The 21,707-nt window shown below is 32.3% G+C and overlaps 1 protein-coding gene across 4 annotated transcripts in view; it reads right to left on the reverse strand.

Moving 5' to 3' along the window:
- LOC126887422 (aquaporin AQPAe.a-like) overlaps nt 1-21,707 on the reverse strand; it is a 214,594-nt gene that overhangs the window by 60,424 nt on the left and 132,463 nt on the right. The window contains exon 1 of one of the 4 annotated variants that reach the window (XM_050654941.1): nt 8,007-8,247. The exons of the other annotated variants lie outside the window; for them this stretch is intronic. Coding sequence (XP_050510898.1) covers nt 8,007-8,019 — 13 coding nt within the window. The 5' untranslated portion in view covers nt 8,020-8,247. Of the gene's footprint in view, nt 1-8,006; nt 8,248-21,707 lie in introns of those variants that run through there. 4 annotated transcript variants of the gene reach the window in all.

The raw sequence follows: 21,707 nt of genomic DNA on the forward strand, positions 1-21,707 counted from the left end.
CTATATAAACATGATTAAATACATCTATCAAAATGCGACAGCAAGCGTGAAACTGGCAGATAAAAGACCAACGGATTTAAAATAAAATGCAGAGTGCGAAAGGGAGACACAATTTAGCCAAAATTGTTTACAACATTATTAGAGCATATATTTAAGAAGGCAAATCTAAGTGAAAAATGAATTAATATCAACGGAGAAATACTTAGTAATTTGAGATTCGCTGACGATATTGTTCTTTTTGCTGACAGCATCGATGATGCAGTATCGCAATTGCAGAAACTATACCTAGCCTCCTTACAAGTTGGATTAAAAATCAACCATACAAAAACACAAATCATAACAAATATTTTGTTAAGCGAAAAGATTTCAGTAAATGGCATGTCTATTAAATAAAACACCTCTTATAAGTACTTAGGGCATGAGATACGCATAGGAAGAGATAATCAAACGTGCGAACGTGGCATTCGGCAAGCTGAGCTATGTCCTTAAGTCAGAACTGCCTATGTGTCTCAAAAGAAAAGTCTTTGCTCAGTGTGCCTTGCCAGTACTTACCTATGGTGCAGAAACTTTAACAATAACCAAGAAAGTAAGAAATAAAATTTGTGTTACCCAAAGAGCAATGGAACGCTCAATGTTAGGCATTTCTCATCGGGAATTACGAACAGGGAGATAAGACGAAGAACAGGAGTGACGGATGCCATAGAAAAAATTATGACCCTAAAGTGGAACTGGACTGGACACATAGCTAGAATGTCGGATAACAGATGGACACAGCGAATAATACACTATAGACCAAGGCAAGAAGCATATCGAAGTAGAGGTTGTCCGCCAATTTTTTTTTATGAGTGACCCTACTGATTTTTTAGCATTAAGTATACTGTGGCGAAACTAAATCTTAAACTGTCTTATTTTGTTATTTAGTAATTAATAATGTTTTGCGATACAAACAAATTTTAAAATCACTTAAAATATCTATCAAAACACACATTACATTAAAGTCATTAATCTAATCTGTAAAAATACTATGTCCACTCCAAACCATGAACAAAGGTGTATCCGATTAAAATCAAACATCTAAAATAAACAAACTCAAGTATTTTGAAATAATATAACTGAATATACTAATTGTAGCTTGAAAATTATTTGTGTAGTTACCATTACATATATTTATGTAGATATGATTTATCTCTACAATAGATCTCTCAGTTTTCGTTATATCTTGTAACTGTTTTTTCGTTACAAAATTTTCTGGAAAGTGATTTCTAGGTTACCAATATAGTTCTTTTACAAATTCTTTGTAGATTTTCGACCAGGGTATGATAACACAAACAAAGATAAAATACACTTAATTATGCAAAAAATTTGTATACCTAGGTACCAAGGAAATTGGTAAAATTGACAGATCACTTCCAGATAATAACTGAAGAACTAAAACAAGGAGATGGGGTGGCTTCGACTCTGTTTATATATGTATGGAATATGTTATAAGAACTAAGCAGACTCTGATGTACGCAGACGATGTAAACTTGATGAGACGAACCGCAAGAGGCATCACAGAACTTTATGTGGAGCTTGAAGAATAAACGAAAGAAATAGGGAACCATCAACATAGAGAAAACTAAAGTTCTAATACAAGCAAGGAAACAATGAAACTTGTAGAATTTAACAATAGACGACGTAAATATTGAAGCAGTAAAACAGTTCGAATATGCTTGATATCATAGCATACTTCTCTCTGTCGCAGGTATTTGGATGCAAAAACATACCTTCATATCGAATTAAAGTTCAAAGTATCAAGCATATTATAATGGAATGATTGATTTTTGATGAATGAATGAATGAATTTTTGATTCATTCATGAATTATTCGCGAACTATTTAAAAAGTATATATTTTATCAAAAAAGTGATCACTACAAAAAATGTAGCTTCTCAAAAATCAAAAAATGTTAGAATTATGATGTCTGTAGTCTCAATACAAGCTTATTAAAAATTGGTTTTTCTTCTTCAACCGCCAAAATTGAAAAGTTTCAACGTGAACTATGAAGAAACCAATACATTTTTCATAGAATACTCATAAAGCCTCTTATAAGTCCCTAGCACCAATGCTAACTTGCACTAGGGGAGGCACTAGTAGAATGGTCCGAAGAGCAAAACACATACCTAGTTTTTGATGCCAAAGACAGAGGAACATTTAAATCAGCTGCATGGAGAAAAGAATATAACCCAGACCTATGTTTTGTCTCAAAAGATACCAATGACAGACCACTAACAACTGCGAGAAGTGTCCTTGCAGACTTCCCACATACTCAACATTGTCCGGTGCTTATCACCATCGGAATATCAATTCCAATAATTAGATCATATCCTCGACCCAGGTGGAATCTTAGAAAAGCAAACTGGAAGAAGTTCTCTGAACAACTAGACCGGACCTTGAGCTGGGTCCCTCCAACCAGCAAACATTATGAGAGGTTTGTGGGCGCAGTAATAAGCACTGCCAAGAAAACCATCCCTAGGGGGTATCGCAAAGAATATGTGCCTGGATGGACTGAAACATGTGAAGACTTATACACGAAGTTTCTCGAAAGTGGTGACCGAGAAATAGCCGATGAGCTTTTACACAACATCGATACAGCTAGACGCCAAAAATGGATAAAGACTGTCGAAAACATTGACTTCAAAAAATCAAGCCGGCAGGCATGGTCCTAGTATCAGCTTTTCATCTAAACAACAAGTTGGCAAACAGAGAATTGCGAGTGTATTTTAATAACAAGCTGTTAAAACACAATAAATACCCGAAATACCTTGGGGTTACTCTAGACAGAACGCTCACATTCAGAGAACACCTGACGAAAACAGCAGCAAAATTGAAAACACGCAACAATATAATACAGAAACTCTGCGGCACTACATGGGGGTCCACAGCATCAATATTAAGATCCTCTGCTCTTGGCCTGATATATCCGGTGGCAGAATACTGTGCTCCAGTGTGGCTAAATAGCAGGCATACCCACCTGGTCGACACCCAACTAAACCGTACTATGCGTATGATAACAGGCACAATTAAGCCCACCCCTACAATGTGGCTACCTACCCTTAGTAATATAGCACCACCCAACCTACGCCGCGAACATGCATTGGTTAAAGAATATAACAAAATAATGGACAGTCGCCAGCTTCTACTCCACAACGACATCCCCGATATTCTTGGAAACCGTCTCCGATCCAGGTTACCTCCTCTACAATCTGCTCAAGCGCTGCAGCAATCCAACTTTGACTTAAATACCCGATGGAGAGAAGATTGGGAAAGTAGGACAGATCCGCATTACCATAGTCTACCGGACATCATAGGGAAACCTGGCGAATTTGAACGTCCCCGTAAGATTTGGGCAGCCCTTAATCGAATTCGAACAAACTGTGGAAGATGCGCCGACTCCCTCCACAGATGGGGTAAACTCCCCTCGCCTTCTTGTGACGCGGCGCTGCAAGACAGACGATCAGTCACATTGTTCAGGACTGCCCACGCAGAGCATACACAGGCGACCCTATAGACTTTGTAATGGCAACCGAAGGGTCAATCGAATATATAAAAAAATTGGACATCTGTTTGTGATGCATTGTATAATGCATAAATCTAAATATATTCTGTGATATACTTAAGCCATACGCTAAATAAATAAACCAATGCTAAGGGAGCTATGTATGATAAAAATAAGGTTGGTTCGTATTTTTTATACTTTCAAACCGTAAACCCCGTAATCTTTTTGTTATAAGCTACATTTTTAAAAAGAATGATTTTTTTGATAAACAAACTGTATTAGTGAGGTATTTTAGCCCATTTTCACCATTTACCACCAACAAGCTAATATTTCGTGAGTAGCTTCATTTTGACGAGACGCCCAACTTTTGAAACTATAGAAAATCACATTTTCAACAATTTTAGTTCTCATACTTTTTGTCGAGAAGTTAAAAATGGCGGAGATATTAAGCAAAAACGGTTCACGTTTAAAATCAAATTGACGGATAACGCAACGGCGGAATTTAGTCAAGATTTTAAATTTACACTACTATTGACCCTCCCTAAAGATTAGAAGAATAAAACTTGGGGCAGCTCGGTATGCAAGGTTATACCTGTTAGTCGTCTAACCCGACTGGACTATCTCTGCTATCTTTGTTATTTACAACATACGGAAATTGTTTTAAGGAAGAAAGTTGATTAAAAAAATAGCTTGTTAGTAGTAAATGGTGAAAATATGCCTGGGATCCCTGACTATATACTTTTTGAGTAATTATTTGTAATCAATCGTTTGAAAAATTGTGTTTTTTCTTGATAGAAAATTGTCACTTTCACATGCGAATAAGTCAAAAGTATTAATTTTTAGAAAAAAATGTAAAAATGTATAGCGCAAAAGTTGCTTAGAATTGGTTAGCATATTATGTCCCCGGTGATATTTTAAATAAAAAATATTTACCTCCCAGAAAGGGGTGGGTACATAAGTATATTAAATAATGTTTTACTTTGGCGTAAAAATATTTTTATTGTTATTTTTAATTGTTTTCAACTTAACACGTTAACGGACAGTGCGCCAAATGTATAAGCAAGTGTTGTGACACTGTATGTATTTTGCAAAGTAGAATAGGGAAAAATACAACGCCTATAGACGTCGTGTCACATTATATCAATGGAAATTAGACGACTGTAGACGTTCTGTCCGTCAACGTGTTATATTTGGAAAATAGTTAGGAAAACAAACTATTGATACACAACACCATAGTTAAACCAATATAGATATATATGGTATCGAAGTCTGGGGATGTGCAAGCAAATCTAATATTAATCACTCCAAAGAGCCAGTCAAAAATACTACGTATGATCACAAACGCACCTTGCATACATGAAGATCTGAAGGTTCGATTCATCACAGATGTTATTAAAAACAGGTACAACAAACACCACGAGGAAATAGAAACACCCCAACACACCGTAGTCTTACAGCCGGTAGTACAACCACTAATTGCCCGAAGGTTAAAGTAGTCCAGAGAAATAAGATTTTTCTCGTGACACATCCCCCTCCAGGCCGAAACAAAATATTTTGAGTAATATGGACATCTATATTAATCACCTATATGTTTCCTGCAACCGATTTTAATGATATACATAGTTATAAACAAATGAAGTTCAAAGAACGGTAAATTTTCGCTTTTTTTGTCTATTACTAAAAAGTAAAGCATTCTAAACAAATTTGAGAATAAGAAACTCATAAATCATATAAAAAGCTTCAATATGGCGTTCGCTGAATATGTCTATCCTTATTTGTTGCTTAGAAAATTTCAAAATAAATCATAAATTTTGAAATTTTATAAATGTTCATAACTTATGTAAAAATTAAGTTAGAACCTTCTTGTTATACGAAATGCTGAGACTTCTTGTGCTTAATTATATTTTAAATTTCAAAGCAATTGGTCAAATAGTTTAAAAGTTATTTAATTTGTTTATCCCAATTTCATTTTTTTTTGCAACACTATAAGTCAGAAAATTATGAGGTTACAGCAAGGGCGGATCCAGGATCGATTTTCGGGAGGGGCCATAAACTTTTTTTGGAGAGGAGTACCAGAAGTACGGGGGGTAATTTTTAAAAATTAGGGTTACAATGGTGAGTTTAAAGTCACTTTCCACACACTTTGAGAAGTGCCTTAATACTCACCATTCCTGCCATAGTACTGATTCCTACACATTTCTTCGGATCCAAGTGCAGTTCTTTCAACAAGTTTAATACTATTTTTTCCAATGCTTCTCCTGCCAGGCCTTGTTCTTTCCCCCTTTCTTGATTTTCACTAATTATGTTTAGGTTCTCATAAGCGTCAATGAATTTGAGTCTTTACGAATGTTGTTATTGTGTATGTATCCCAAATTTAGAGAAAGCCGTTCCACGTGGGATACGTCAGTCGTTTCGTCAAATATTATTTGTTCAATTATTTCTTCACCACATGTTTTTAATTGATTTTGACTGCTGCTACTAATGTATGTTGCTCAGGAAGATGCTGTGGATAGGTGTTATTTAAGAGTCTTACCTCCTGATGCGATTTTAAACCTTAACACTGTGGTGCTAAGGCAAAACCCGATATGTCAAAAAACGTGATTTTGAAGCAGATGAGTTTAAAAGTTCGCGGTGTTGTTGTAATAGTGGACATATCGGAAATAATTTTATTATCTACTGGTTACATGGATGCGTTTAGCCATGTAGGGTTTTGTCATCACATTCTTCATCGCTCAATGTACATATTGGCATTAAAAACGAATAATCGATAATTTTTGACATATCGGGTTTTGCCTTAGTACCACAGCAATTCCCCTCATTCCTAGGTCCAGCATCTTCTTCCAGAAGCATAAGGCCATCATTACGATGCGATGGTCTCTTAGAGGAATATTTTGTCGACCTAAAAACACTATAGACCCCACTATTGGTCGTAGTCTTTCTTTATTTTTTGTTTCTGTTTAGACCTCTGAGAGTCTATCTGGTTAATGATTGACTTTTGAGGGTTGCGATAACTTTTTAGAAAATCCAGCTCAACCTGAACGCACTCCTTGTGGTATGATGTTTTTTCATGGGTTTATATGACTGACTCCGTCTTGCTCATGAGTTTTTGTGTTATTGTGACCATATTTTTCATTAGAAAAATGAAACGCAATATTTGTAAAACAATTCCTTTTGACTGTGCAAAAATACCAACCAACTCCTTTGTTCTAAGTGCTAGTGACCCAAGTAACGCTTCACTTCTTTTTTATTCTTTGTGTGTATAGAATATGAAAATTTATACGATTTTGATGGCTGTCAAGATCGTTCTAACAATTGGCACTCTGTAAAATTATCAACATTTTGATTTATAAAAAATCCAAAAGTCATTCTTGAAGCTTCTCCGTTACTCCTTTTTTTCAATTATTCTAGTCCAGAAAACGTATTTATCCCCTGTTTTGTACATATATATGTGTTTGAAATTAAAAACATTTGAACTGCAAATATTTAAATTTATATTATTCTAAATTCTCGGAGGGGGCCATGGCCCCCATGGCCCCCTCCCTGGATCCGCCCTTGGGTTACAGTAACACTTCGGACAGTTTATAAAAGAAGAACATTTATACTATTAACTTAATTTAAAAAAAAAATGACAAAAAGTAATTTTAAACAGTGTAAAATTATTTTTACCCGTAGAAAAATTATTTTGTCATATTTAGAAAGACTGAATGTTTATACTTTTTTAAATTAAATTAATAGTGTAAAAAAATTAATTTGGAAAAAACAAATTAAATAACTTTTAAAGTATTTGACCAATTGCTTTAAAATTTAGGGTATGATTTAAGCACCAGAAGTCTCAGCATTCCGTGTTATAAGAAGGTTCTAAGTTAATTTTTAGATAGGTTATGAATATTTATAAAAACTCAAAATTTATGATTTATTTTGCAATTTTCTAAGCAACCAATAAGGATAGACATATTCAGCGAACGCCATATTGAAGTTTTTTTTATATGTTTATGAGTTTCTTACTCTCAAATTTGTTTAAAATACCTAACTTTTTGGTAATAGACGAAAAAAGTGAAAATTTACCGTTTTTTGATCTTTATTTGTTTATAACTATGTATATCATCAAAATCGGCTGCAGGAAACATATAGGTTATTATTATAGATGTCCATACTACCCAAAGAATTTGGATTCGGCCTGGAGAAGGTTGTGTCACCAACAGGATATTTTCTTCCTTATTTCTCCGAACTAAAGAGATTATGGCCAGCTGACATGAAGACAACCTAAGACTCCTTCACTGGAAGGAACCCCTTCACGTCAATGAGGAGCCCAGCTCCTAAGTCAACATTTTATCTTATATAATTTGTATTATATTCTGATTGTTAAATAAATTATGAGTAACTATAAAAAAACTGAAGTATATGCAGCATTTCTGAATTTATGTTTTTTTGTCTTTGAGGCTTCTTGGAAAACAATATTGTATACTAACCTTTTTCTCCCATTTTCCTCCCAAGTAATTTGCTCTTAATCACTCAAAAAGTAAATCACAACAAATTACACTCACTCACGATGTTAATAAGCCTGCGGTGCCCGATTCAAAGTGAAATTTTAATCTGCTACATATATATTTATTTATAAAATTGTTATTATCTTAATTTCGTTAAATTGTAAATGGGGACCACTCGATAGATTAGGTATCTTTTATCATTGTTCGTGTCGTCACTTTACATGAAGAGTAGTCAATTTTATCTGCAGCGCAAATTCAAACGTTATTGGATTTTTTTTCGTCGGTACAATATTACAAAATACAGATACGAAGTCATTGATTATTTGGTATTAAAAATGATTTTTACCTCGAAATATCTAATATAAAGAATGGGACATGAAAATGAGTAGCTACAGAAGAAGATGCATAAATGGTTATGTATAATGTTTTTAGTTTTGGAAATATTTCTTCTTTTTGTGTAGTCATGAATCTGTCTGTTTTTTCATGTGCCTCCAGGAAGTTGTCATTCCATCGTTTTCGTAGTCTTTCCACTGATCATCTTCCTATTGGGGAACCGTCTCTCGCCGTCCTTACTACTCTATTTGTTGTCAATCGGCTTATGTGGTCGTTCCATTCTACTCTTCTGCTTTTCACCCAGTTATTAATGTTGTCCATCTTGCATCTCCTTCGTATATCTGCACTTCTAGCTCTATCCCACAGTGTCTTACCATCGATTTTTCGAAGCGTTTTCATATCTGGTGTTTTTAGCATTACATATTTTTGATCTCTCTATCAGGTCGTGTTTCTGTCGCGTATGTCATCATTGTTATATTAAATTTTTTATTTCTTTCCCCTTTCTTTCATATTTTTATTTCTCCATATTGTCTCATTCAGGCAAATCTATGGCTCTGTTTGCTCTATTAACTTGATCCTTGATCTTCCACTTCTGTTTCAAGCTTTTCCTGGCTAGATTTTACAGTAATTTGGTGTTTATTTAAACAAATTTGCACTTTCTATCGTAAAGTATCAATGGAAAACATAATATTTTAATAGAATGGACTCAAAAATGTCATTATATGGTATTATAACAAGTTATTTTGATTCAAAACACGATTTTGATCAAATTTTATAGTGTAGAAAACGTTATAGTTTTACATTTTACTCCATTCCCAAAATACATCATAATCGATTTGGCTGAAAATTTGCCCACAGATAGCCAAAACATAGGACTTTAAGTGCTTAGAAGGATTTGAATTATATTACAAAACCAAAAAAGGTACATATACAATATCATAGTCAAAAATATAGGCGTCTACTGTAAGTACAATTAACTCGGAAAATATCGACCTCACGACAAAAATTGTTAAAAATAATTGTAATAATTGTAAATACAATTTATTTGGAACAATTCCAGTTCCTACCATTTTTGTCGAAAAGTTAAAAATGGAGGAGATATTGAGCAAAAACTGTTTTTCTTTAAAATCAATATGGCGGTTAACGTAACGGAGAAATTCATTCGCGATTTTAAATTTAGGCTACTATTGACCCCACTAAAGATTATAAAAATAAAATTTTGGGCAGCTCGGCATGCAAGGTCAAATGCTATCCCGACTGGACTAATATACTTTTGAGTCTGATATTATTGCATGTAACTTTTTTGGTATTGTATTATAATTCAAATTCTTCTAACCACTTAGAGTCCTCTGTTTTGGCTATCTGTGGGCAAATTTTCAGCTAAATCCATTGTGATGTATTTTCGGAATGGAGGAAAATGTAAAAAACGGTATTTTAACGTTTTCTACACTATAAAATTTGATCAAAAACTTGTTTTGAATGAAAGTAACTTGTTATAATGCCATTTAATCACATTTTTGAGTTCCTTACAATAAAATATTATGTTTTTCATTGATACTTTACGATAGAAAATGCAAATTTGTTTAAATGTAAGGCTCCTATTAATGTAATGTGTAGAAATTTTTATGGTATTGGTAAGCATTGTGACATTTTTTTGTGTTCTCAAAGGAACTTTATAAAAGTAGCTATTGAGTATCTGAAATAAGCACTAATTTTTTTTTATTAATTTATTTTCTTTTTCTGTTTGACTAATTTATATTAATTTTTGTCTAACTTGTATTATTAATGTAATTTTTTTTTGTAATACTGCATAACTCTTTATATTACTTATAGGTGTTATAAATTATGTAATATTGTATTATTGTCCTGTAAATGGGAAACTGTTGGGCAATAAAGCTATTATTATTATTATTATTAATATTATTAAGTAAACACCAAATTACGGTAAAATCGCATAAAATAACATTTTGAGAAAGAAAGAAGATTTTTTGACCTTAAATATCTTATTTTTACGTCCCGCAGAAGCTTTACACCAAGTTTCAGAAAAATCGGAGATCCAAAAGTTTTTGCCTGAGTGATTTGACCTGGAATGTACCAAATACTATTTGACGTTTAGATTTCCATTCCAGAAATCGTTCTTAAAAAGAAAGGAACATATTCTGAAAAAAATCTGGGAAGATTTAATAGCCTGATTTTTTAGTTTATGTATTTATTTTCAAATAAAGAAAATTAAGCCTGGATATTTTTGGACCCTAGCAATGTGTGGTTTAAAAATTTTTTTGACGATGATTTTAGTACCCTATGGGTATCAAATTCCGACTGATTTTGTGTGCTATGTTATGTTAATTGTGTGACTGTTGAAAATAAAATTGTCAAAATTGAAAAAGGACAAAACCAAAAACAGTTGAGTAACCTCATTTTTAGAGTTCGTGAAATTTGAGAGTTTGCCCATCTCTTCTATGGCGACTTTTGCTCTATCTATAGTGCCTTTTTTTCATAATGCATTAAGTATCAGTTATACAAGATGTGTAATTTTTCAAAATTTTATGGAGGCCTGTAGATCTGGGCATATTTTAGTATTAGTAAGAAATCCATCTTTCTTATCAACACCCTCAATATCAAAAATATCCGCCTAAGACTATTTCTTTTAATAAAAATGGTGTGCCTTGAAGTTTCTAAGAGTTTGATAAACAATTACTTCTTTAAAAATGAATAACCATTTTCAATTTCGCTTGCAAATTGTAGAAGCCTCGGAGGTGTTACCAGAGAAGGTTCCCATTGTTTTCATTCTGGTGGGATATGCTATATGCCATTAGAGTGAAAACTTAGTCAATTACTTCTTTCTTTATAATATCTATACTTATTTTAGTTATCAAATACTCATGGTCACTGAAATCAACACATTATGTCATCACATATAACAAATCGATATTTGTTTTGTTGTTAAAATTTAATCAATAAGGATTGAAGTTCTAATGTGATTGCACTTTTCATAATGTGAGTGGAGGATTTAAGCTCAGCATTATTAAAACAACGAGGTCAATGAGTTAAATGAAGGGTATGATATTGTAAGTTTTGTCAAAAGTCAAAGACTATTATGGCTGTGACATGTCCATAGACAAGAAGATACAAAAACAACAAAGAACAGGATGACCTGAAAACCATGAATATATAACAATGTAGGAGAAGGACACATAAGAGATCTGAATGGAAGGACATAGCCAGACAGGTAAAAACCAATTCAAGGTTATGACGTTAGAAGAAGAAGAAGGAGAATTATTAGAAGGTTCGCTCATTTGACTGGTTTCATTTTCTTTATTCAGTTTTTAAAACCGTTGGAAAACTGTTAGTTCTTTCAATAGAGTCTTGGCTAAGATTCTTAAATTGCTTTTAAGAAAATTTACAATTTTTAATATTAATCAAAAACTCGTGTTTTCCCACATTTTATACCTTGGCATTTTACGTAAGGATCTTGGTTTAAAAACATACAAAATGCAACTAGTGCAAGATCTGAAGCCAGAATGTTACTGTGAGTGGAGACCGCTATCGCGCCATGATAACGGACTATTTGGTGCCCGAAACTGAAGCTCGTGGTTTCGACGCTGGGTTTGATTTCAACAAGAGGGCGCTACTACCTATAGAGTCCGTGAAATCATGACTTTACTGCGATAACAAATCGGTGGATAATTCATTTTTTTCGCTGTTTTTTTCTTTTTGAAATAAGTACCTCTAAATAAATCACCCAAGTGTATTCACATACTTAGGCTCCCTGATCACCAACGAGAACGTCATGATGGATAAAATCAAGCGAAGGATAATCCTAGGAAACAAATGCTATTTTGGACTGAGTAGACATATGAGAAGCAGAAACTTCAGCCAAAAACAGAATGTGTGTGTACTTTGTACGCACGTAAGAAGTTATACTTCTATTATTAGTCCATTCTTTCACGGTTTTGCTCTAAATTTTAAAGAACCGCTTGGATTGACATGAAATTTGGAATTCGTATAGCTTACATGTCAAAGAAAAAAAGTGATATTGTGCCGATGTGTGCTTTTGCCCGGGGGGTGACTTTCACCCCCTCTTGGGGGTGAAAAAATATATCCCCAAAATAAGACCGGAAATGGGTAAACTGACTAATTTTAAGTAACTTTTGTTCTATAGAGCTTTTTCGCCAAGTCAACACTTATCGAGTTATTTGCGAGTGAATATGTTCATTTTTCAACAAAATAACCACATTTTTAGACGGTTTTTCGCAAATAACTCAAAAAGTAAGTATTTTGTCGAAAAAAACGTTCTTAGCAAAAATATAGCTTATAAAAAAGTAAAAAAAAAGGATGTGTGTGTACTTTGTACGCACGTAAGAAGTTATACTTCTACTACATATTATCTGATTTTTAAGACAATACCAAAAATTTTAAAAAATAAAAGAATAAAACGCACACAAACACATTGAAAAATGCCACAAAGAAAAAATGATTTCTGAACGATAATAATTGTTGGCAAAAATTTTAAATACGCATTTTCTGAAATAAAAATTATATAACAAATATACTTACAATCATAACATGCATAAAAAAGTAAAAAAGTAAAACTGGCATCGGGAATTGAACCCGTGAATTTCGTGGCGCTTTGATTCGTAATCGAAGCGTAGACTCACTCGTCCAATCCCACATTATTTATCATGTGGAAAAATACGGTAACTGAACGTTTTACTGTTTGACAGTTGTTTTGAAAATTAAATTATGTAGTTTAAATTTTGTGGAAGAAAATATAAAAATATAACAAAACAGTAAGAAAACAATATATTAGATGAAGATTGGTAGAACTTTTGTTGGTAATCAAATTAAGTATGTAAATCAAAGCATTACATACCTACTAGATAAATAAATCTACGCCAAAAAAAACATAATTTAAAAATAAAAATCGAACCTAATTTGGGATTTCTCTCTAAAATCCGCATTCTTGAGAAAATAAATGTATGTATTTCAACCTAATCCAAATGTATAATTACAATATGATTATAATAAAAACTACTTACCAAATTAGAATGTCCTTGTCCAAAATAGTCCAAAAATATAGGTATATGAAAACTATTTAAAAAGGCAGTATAACTATTAACTAACTTTTGTTTGTTGTGTCTTTTCACACAAATTTTAAAACGCAACAACCATAAATAATCTAACTACAGCTGTGCCACAGCCGCCATATTGAATAATTTTTGACATGTCATTTGAACATCCAATCAGAACAAAGTTATAATGCGCATGCGCCCGGTCGCTAGGTTTTACCATATAAAAATTCACCCTCTATCGCCGGTAAAGAAGTATAACTTCAAAAATGGTGTACACGTTAGGTCTATGGCTCTCGTAGAACCAGAGTTATAGTCAATGAAAAATAGATTCATATTCACCAAATTTCAAATAGAATATTTCGACGTGGAATATCCTAAAAATTAAGTACTTTTTGGGGAAAACTCATTATCACTTTTTTAAAGCGTTTTAAAAAATCTTTATTTCTGTTTTTACAAAAAGTTTCTAGCATTAAATTTAAGCAAGTTACGCTCAAAATAAAGTTGGTCCCTTTTGTTTTTGCAAAAAAAAATCGGGAAGACCAACCCCTAATTAGCAACTTAAATGAAATTAATCGTTACCGCTCCACAAATTATTTTACTTATGTTGTGTTTATATCGACGCTGTCACGCCAAAACGGCATAAACGACATTAACCTGATTTTTCAGGAAACACAAAAAACTGATTATTTTTATTTTTACCAATTCTGCTTATCTGCAAACTGACTCAAAAAAATTGGTGATTTTTTTTTCAAATTTTAACATTTTGTAAACATTAATGTGGCTGAAAATACTATGTGAAATAAATTAAAAACTAGAAAATGGCGCTTGTGTCCAATCAATATATAACATTGGTGAATATGCCAAACTTACCTCTGGCGTTTGCGTCGATCGCATTGTTGTAAGGTTAACCGAAATGGCGCTTAAAAAGGATATATGCCATTAATGAAAAAAAAACGAAAATTAAAAATTGTCGTTTATGCCAACAAGAAAAATTATGAAATTACGAAGATTTTTGATTGGTTTTATTTTTTATTAATCAAAAATACATTCTAAGTTAAAAACAAAACTCTAAATTCTTTAAACATGTTTTTGGTGCTAGGATGAAATACTTAAAAATAAATAATACTCAAATAGAAGAGCTATACAAAAATTGGTATAAAAATAAAACTCAAAAAACACTTTCAAAGAACAACAACTTAAAACCTAAGAAAACACAAAAATCAGAGGTACATAAAAATAGTTATTTTTTAATTTCTAAAACAAATAAGAAAATAATTATTCACAAAAATAACATAAGATTTACTTCTTTTATATAGTTCAAAATAAAAGTTAGTAAAAAAAAACAGAAAAATAACAGAAAAATATTTAACAACTTTTAACTTTTAAACAATTTAAAAAAAAATTCACTCCGTTTCATCTTCTACATCTGTTTCATCCAGTTGATCTGGAACTATGTTGTTCATTTTTAGAGATAAATATTCTGCATGATACTCTGGTTTAATAATTAATTCTGTTGCTAAGTTGAAACATGATGTGAGATCGTGACTAAATATTTATTCTTCTGCTGCAACGTCTGGTGGTTCCTCAAAGATGATAATGTTATTGCTAAAAGCTTCTGCAATGTTGGCATTATAAATGTCATAAACCTCTAAGGGGAATATAGGGGAATTATTGCCAGTCTGTATATCATTTTGTGATACTTCAGTATATGACTTATTTTCATTTAGTAAGACCATTATTTTTTACTTCTGCTAAAATACTATGGCATAAAGCCAAAAATCGATCGCCATTTTTAGCTATATAAAATTGATTTGAACTATATGCTGTAGTACAAAAATAATTGTTCATCACACTAGTACAAAGTTATAATAAAACATTTTAAAATAAACTTTTTATTTGCGCAATTTTTAAAAAAGAAACCTGCATAAGAATACCATTGAGGAATGGCGCTTGTGTCAACCACGATGTAAATATTTGGTTTTGACATAAACGCCTCATAGTTTTTAAAGAAATTCAGGGTGTTTACGCTTCAAAAATCAATACAAATTGAAAATATTGCAGAGGTAAGTAATATCATATTACTTATCCATAAAAATTGTAAAAATACATACCTTTACTATTATTACTGGACCGAACTGTACACAATGATAATCTTATGGGCACTGGCGGTTGTGTCAATCATTGTTCACGTCGACCTTCACGTGCGTGACTAGACTGGCGTTTATAAAAACTTTAAACCAATATTACACCTATTTCACTTTGTTTTCGGTTATGCCGCGGTGACTGTCTGGTGCGGAAATTAAAATCCTATTTTTTCGTGCATCTACCTCAAACTGGCCATTTTGGCGTTTATGCCGTTTTGCCTTGGCAGCGTCGATATGATCTGTAATTTTCATCGATTCAAAGTGCTTATTTTTAAAAAAATTTGGTTTCAAAATAAAATTTTTAAAAATTTAAATTTTGAAAAATATGCTTTTTTCAAAATAACTTAAAAATTGTTAGAGATACCAAAAATCTCGAAAAACAAAAAAGACAGATTTGCTTTTCTGAATATCATGTATTTTTTTGTTTTTCTGTTAGACAAAAATTGATTAAGATTTGGTGTTTCTAAATTTGCATACATTCATGATCAGTGACTCGTTCAACCCCTTTTAACTACAGCCGTTTCAATAATAAGTACTTTGAACCGATGAAACTTACAGATCATATAAACAATATATACACGAGTCAAGAAACTTGTGGTTATTTTTGGTTCATGGTTCATGGTTCATTTTTGGTTATTTCACGTTAAAGTATTCCATTTGTAATTTGACGAATACGAACCTATTTTTCATTAGCTATAACTCTGCTTCTACTAGGTGTAAAGACGTGATGTATACACCATTTTTTTAAATTTTTTACAGGCTATATTTTTTCTAAGAATGTATTTTCGACAAAATACTTACTATTTGAGTTATTTGCGAAAAACCGTCTAAAAGCGTGGATATTTTGTTGAAAAAATGAAGATATTCACTGCCAAATAACTCGAAAAGTATTGACTTACTGAAAAAACTCTATAGAACAAAAGTTACTTAAAATTATCCACTTTATCTATTTCCTGACTTTCTTTGGACGAATATTTTTTCACCCCAAGAGGGGATGAAAACCACCCCCAGGACAAAAGCACATATCGGCACAATATCACTTTTTTTCTTTGACTTGTTAGCTATGTGTATTCCAAATTTCATGTCAATCCAAGCGGTTCTTTAAAATCTAGAGGTTTTGCAATATTTTACCGTTAAAGAACGGACTATATATAATTTCAACGAAATAAATAATATACTTAACAGGTTAGTTGTATTTTATTTAAATATTTAACTAACTTTCTTACCTACCACTTTCAAAAATTTTCTATTAAAACAACCAAAAATTTAAAAAAATGAATCATCCGGGAATGGAACCCGGGACCTCTCGATCTCTGGTCCAATTCTCTACTAACCAAGCTATCGAGCCCCTTGCAACTGACGTCTCGGATATAATTACACAACACGGTGACAAATAGATCAAGTGAAGTATAAAAATGTTATACCTTGATATTTTATTATCTTACTACCGAGGAATACAAATCCAAAGACACAAAAATTATAATAAATAATACGTTTACTAAAAACACTGATATATTCTTTTAATGACTTATTTGCGCTGATATATACATACATATCTTGAAAGATTAGCAACGAACTACATACTGTCTGTGTGCGCATGCGCCAGGGAATTATAAAATTTCACTCTCGATCGTAAAGAAGTATAACTTCAAAAACAAGAATAACCATATACAAAACCCTTATACAACCAGTGTTGACATATGGATCGGTGACATGACCATCTCCAAGGCAGATGAATATCTTCTGCTTATATTTAAACGAAGGACCCTGAGAGGAATATTCGGTGGCATCTGTGAAAATGGTGTTTGGCGGAGGAGGTTCAACTACCAGATATACCACAGTTATAAACATATAATTGGTGGTAAAGACGTAGTGTCTCTTATAAAAATAGAAAGACTAACATGGGCAGGACATCTAGCAAGATTACAGCAGAACAACTCTCCTAGAAGAATCCTTATGTCACAACCTGTGGGAAGTAGAAATAGGGGTAGGCCAAAACTCAGATGGAAGTATGGTGTAGAGGACGATGGTAGAGAAATAGGCGCAGCAAACTGGCAACAGTTGGCAATTAATGGATATAACTGACTGGCGTGATAGACTTGGGAATGTCAAGGCTCCTTTATAGGACTGTCGCACAATTGATGATGATGTATTTTCAGATAAAATAAATATTTTTACATTTCTGTTTCTACAAAAATAATTTAAGATACTCGTACTTTATGCCACTTTTTGTAGTCTTCTGTCTTAACAATTTCACACGCATTAACCTATTTTTCTCTAGGCATCAATCTTTCTACCTCTCGTTTTTCGACTTAATTTGGAGCAATGACCCTTGTCAAGTTTATAGTTAATATTATGTGTTTAAAATCCACCCATTGAAATTTAACCAAAATCTTTTGACTCCTTAATTTATGTTGTTACGCCATTACCTGTTAGTAACAAGGTCAACAAATTAACTCGGTGCATATTATTTTTTTATTTTGTAACATTCTGTGAGAAATTAATTTTAAAGCGTGTAGTAGTCCAGTTGTAATGATTGATTTTTATGCCACTTGAGATGTTTTTTGTCTACGTCATGTTGCAATCACGAGCAATATTGTAATACTTGTGTCTTTTATTAGCAATTTTGGTAGTCATGACGGATTAAATTAATCTGCTTTTGATGGTGAGGAAGTTTAATTAAGCAATATCTTCGGTTACTCTTAAAGATAAAATAATTATACGTTTAGATTATTTGTTCTTCATATATCTAGTCGAATAATTAGTACTTATTTTTGGAAGCACTACCATATTATGAAACATAATCGCATTAAAAAAAAGAAGTGATAAAAAACACAATACAGGGCGTAAAACATATCAATAAAATATTTAAAAATTGAATGAAAAAGGACAAAAAAACCTTTGATGTAAAATAATCTATTATTCTGTGACGATAATATAATTTTATCGTCTAGAGTACGCCAATGAATTAATTAAAACGTGTTTTTGTGCCGTCTTGGACGATATAAAGGTCGGATCGAAAAGCCTAGTTGATTATTATTCTTGGAGCGTTGATCGAAGAATAATAAACAACAGCGAGGTATAAGAGGTTAGTTTATGTAGGTAGTATTTACCGACCATTTTCCGCTGTCGTTTTGGCGAGCTGAGCGGATACGACAGTTTTCCTCTTACCTATCCTTTTACCTATCCTTATACGAGCGGTGATCGTATATCCCTAATATGTCTTTTCATCTGGCGAGCTGAGCGAGATTCCCTTTCTTCCCTTTCCTTATACATTCATGTCGTATTAATAAAAGCAATTCCTATTTCACGCGATCGTCAAAATCATTCATTCATGTACAAAATATCGTCACATCGGCTCGAACAGAAAGCTCGATGCGTAAATTATAAATATATTTTGTTAACGAAATTAACGAGTAATTAAGGCTAATTATCTTATCTTTTGTATGTTTTGATTCCAAATAAAAATGTCTCAAAAAGCGAACTCTTTTCTTCTACTGATTTAGTTACCTGGAGCAACAAGGCAACGACCTCGTTACAATTCTTAAAAAACCATACAAAAGAGGATTGAAAACGTAGTAGTAGTAGTAGTAGTAGTAGTAGTAGTAGTAGTAGTAGTAGTAGTAGTAGTAGTAGTAGTAGTAGTAGTAGTAGTAGTAAATTTAAGTCTTTCAATTAAAGGATACCGCCTGTTAAGACAGGAGGGAAAATGCCCTCACTCCCAGAATTCTATTTTTTAATTTTTATACGTTCTATGTGACTAGAAAATAAGGTTCAGCTGAATTTTCACCCTGACGCCTCTTTCTCCTCTCCCCACCAACAAAAACGTCGTTTTGAACAATTTAAAAAAAATTTTTTTCGTTTTTATATTTTTTAGGTGGGATGCAATTAGTTTAAAAATGTAAAAAAAATTACAGGCATAGTTTTTACAAAACATGCCTATTTTTATATTTAAATTAAAAAAAAACCGCGGAGTGCTACCATTTAAAGGGGTGCGTTTTGAGAAAGGGGTGAACTAGTCCCTAGGCACAGGGCGAATTAGGGTGAGTTCTATAAAAGTGCATAGAACTCACCCTAATTCACCCTGTGCCTAGGGACTAATTCACCCCTTTCTCAAAAACGCACCCATTTAAATGGTAGCACTCCGCGGTTTTTTTTTCAAATTTGGAGGTCCATTGACCATATATGATCATAAAATCCCGTTAACGTTGTAGTTCCTTTTAGCTCTCTTATTTTGAACATAATCATTAGCCTATAACTGCCATATTAAATATATTTTAATAAATGAAATGTTTCACTGGTCTAAAGTTCTCTTTTGCATAGGATTATATTGAATTTAATTCATTGTGACTCATAATTTTAAACACCTGTTTCTATGTGTTTAAAACGAGATTATTTATATGTAAATAGATTTAAATGAAGTTTCATAGAGAAGTAATAAGTTTCATATTGAAAATTGGTAATATCTACAAAAATACGAAATAATCTTCGTGGGGGGCATCTCCATGATTTATTTGTAAATTGCTATTTATTTTGTTTGGCCTAATACTTTATTGAACTTGACCGCTATCAAGATATAACGTTTTCATAATTATCTAGCCGTTTGAACTACCATGTCTGTTGTCGACATTTCGTTTCGTAGATCTAGGGTGCTAGTGTAGTTTAAGATTAATTAAGTTAGATAAGAGAAGTGTTGTAATCTATAATCACTAAAATCAAACTAAAATCAAAGTAGACCCAAATCTCATTTGAAATTATTTTTCTTAGAAATCAACTGTTTCAACAAACACAATAAAACTTATTACCCTAGGAATTGCTATGAATTTCTACAATAAGAAAGCATGAAATATTATTTAGCAATCTCCTACAAATAGTCCAGTAAATGAACGGAAAATACGGCGATACCGTGTAATTTTCAGGGGCAACCCCGAATTGCATGAAAATTTGGATTTAGGTTCTACTTACCCTCCACTTCAAAGTTGAAATTGTGCCGTTGGTTGCTTTTACTTGGGGGGTGACAGTCACCCCTTCCCGGGGGTGAAAAAACATACGTCCAAGATAGGACCGGAAATGGATAAATTTACTGATTTTAAGCAACTTTTATTCTATAGAGTTTTTTATGTAAATTAATACTTTTTGAGTTATTTGCGATTGAAAATGTTTATTTTTCGACAAAAAAACTACGTTTTCAGACGGTTTTTCGCAAATAACTCAAAAAGTAAATATTTGATCGAAAAAAAATGGTGTATCAGTAATGTCTATAAATCGAGTAAAAACAAAGTTGTAGCTCATGAAAAATACGTTCTTATTCGTCTAATTCCAAATCCAATATTTTATGGTGAAATTACTGAAAAATTAAGCACTTTTCGGGAAAAATCCATTTAAACTTTTTTAAAGTGTTTATAAAAGGCTTTATTTTAATGGTTCACAAAAGTCTCTAGCATTAAGAATAAGCGAGTTAGGCTCAAAATAAAGTTGGCCCTCTTTTTTTTTTGGTAAAAAAATAATGAAAATCTCCCCGTGTTTCTCCCCAACTCAAATTAATCGCTACGGCTTTACATACAATTTACTTACTTATCTATTTTTATATGATCTGTCAGTCTCACCGGTTTAAAGTGCTTATTTTTAAGAGGGTTATAGTTGAAAAAGCTTGAACGGGTCACTAATGACGAGTTTATGCAAATTTTGAATAGCCATATCTTAACAAATTTTTGCCTTACGGAAAAACAAAATGAAACTAGCATATTTATAATAGCAAAACTTACCTTTTTTACTCTTTCAGATTTTTCTTATCAATAATACTTTTTAAGTTATTTTGAAAAAAGGAAATTTTTCAAAAATTTTTAGAAATTTTTTTTTATTTTAAAATCAAATTTTTTCAAAAATAAACACTTTAAACCAATCAAACTTACAGATCATATAAACAGTACATATACAGTTAAAATAAATGGTAAAGCGGTAACGATTAATTTTATTTAGGGTGCCAAATAGAGGGAGGTTTTCACGATTTTTTTACGAAAAAAAGGGGGCCAACTTTTTTTTCAGTGTAACTCGTTTATTTTTGATACTAGAAACATTTGTAAAAAAAAAACAAATATAAACCTTTTTTAAATACTTTCAAAATGTTAATAAGC

This window comes from Diabrotica virgifera, chromosome 6, assembly GCF_917563875.1.
Source record: "Diabrotica virgifera virgifera chromosome 6, PGI_DIABVI_V3a".
NCBI classification, from domain to species: domain Eukaryota; kingdom Metazoa; phylum Arthropoda; class Insecta; order Coleoptera; family Chrysomelidae; genus Diabrotica; species Diabrotica virgifera.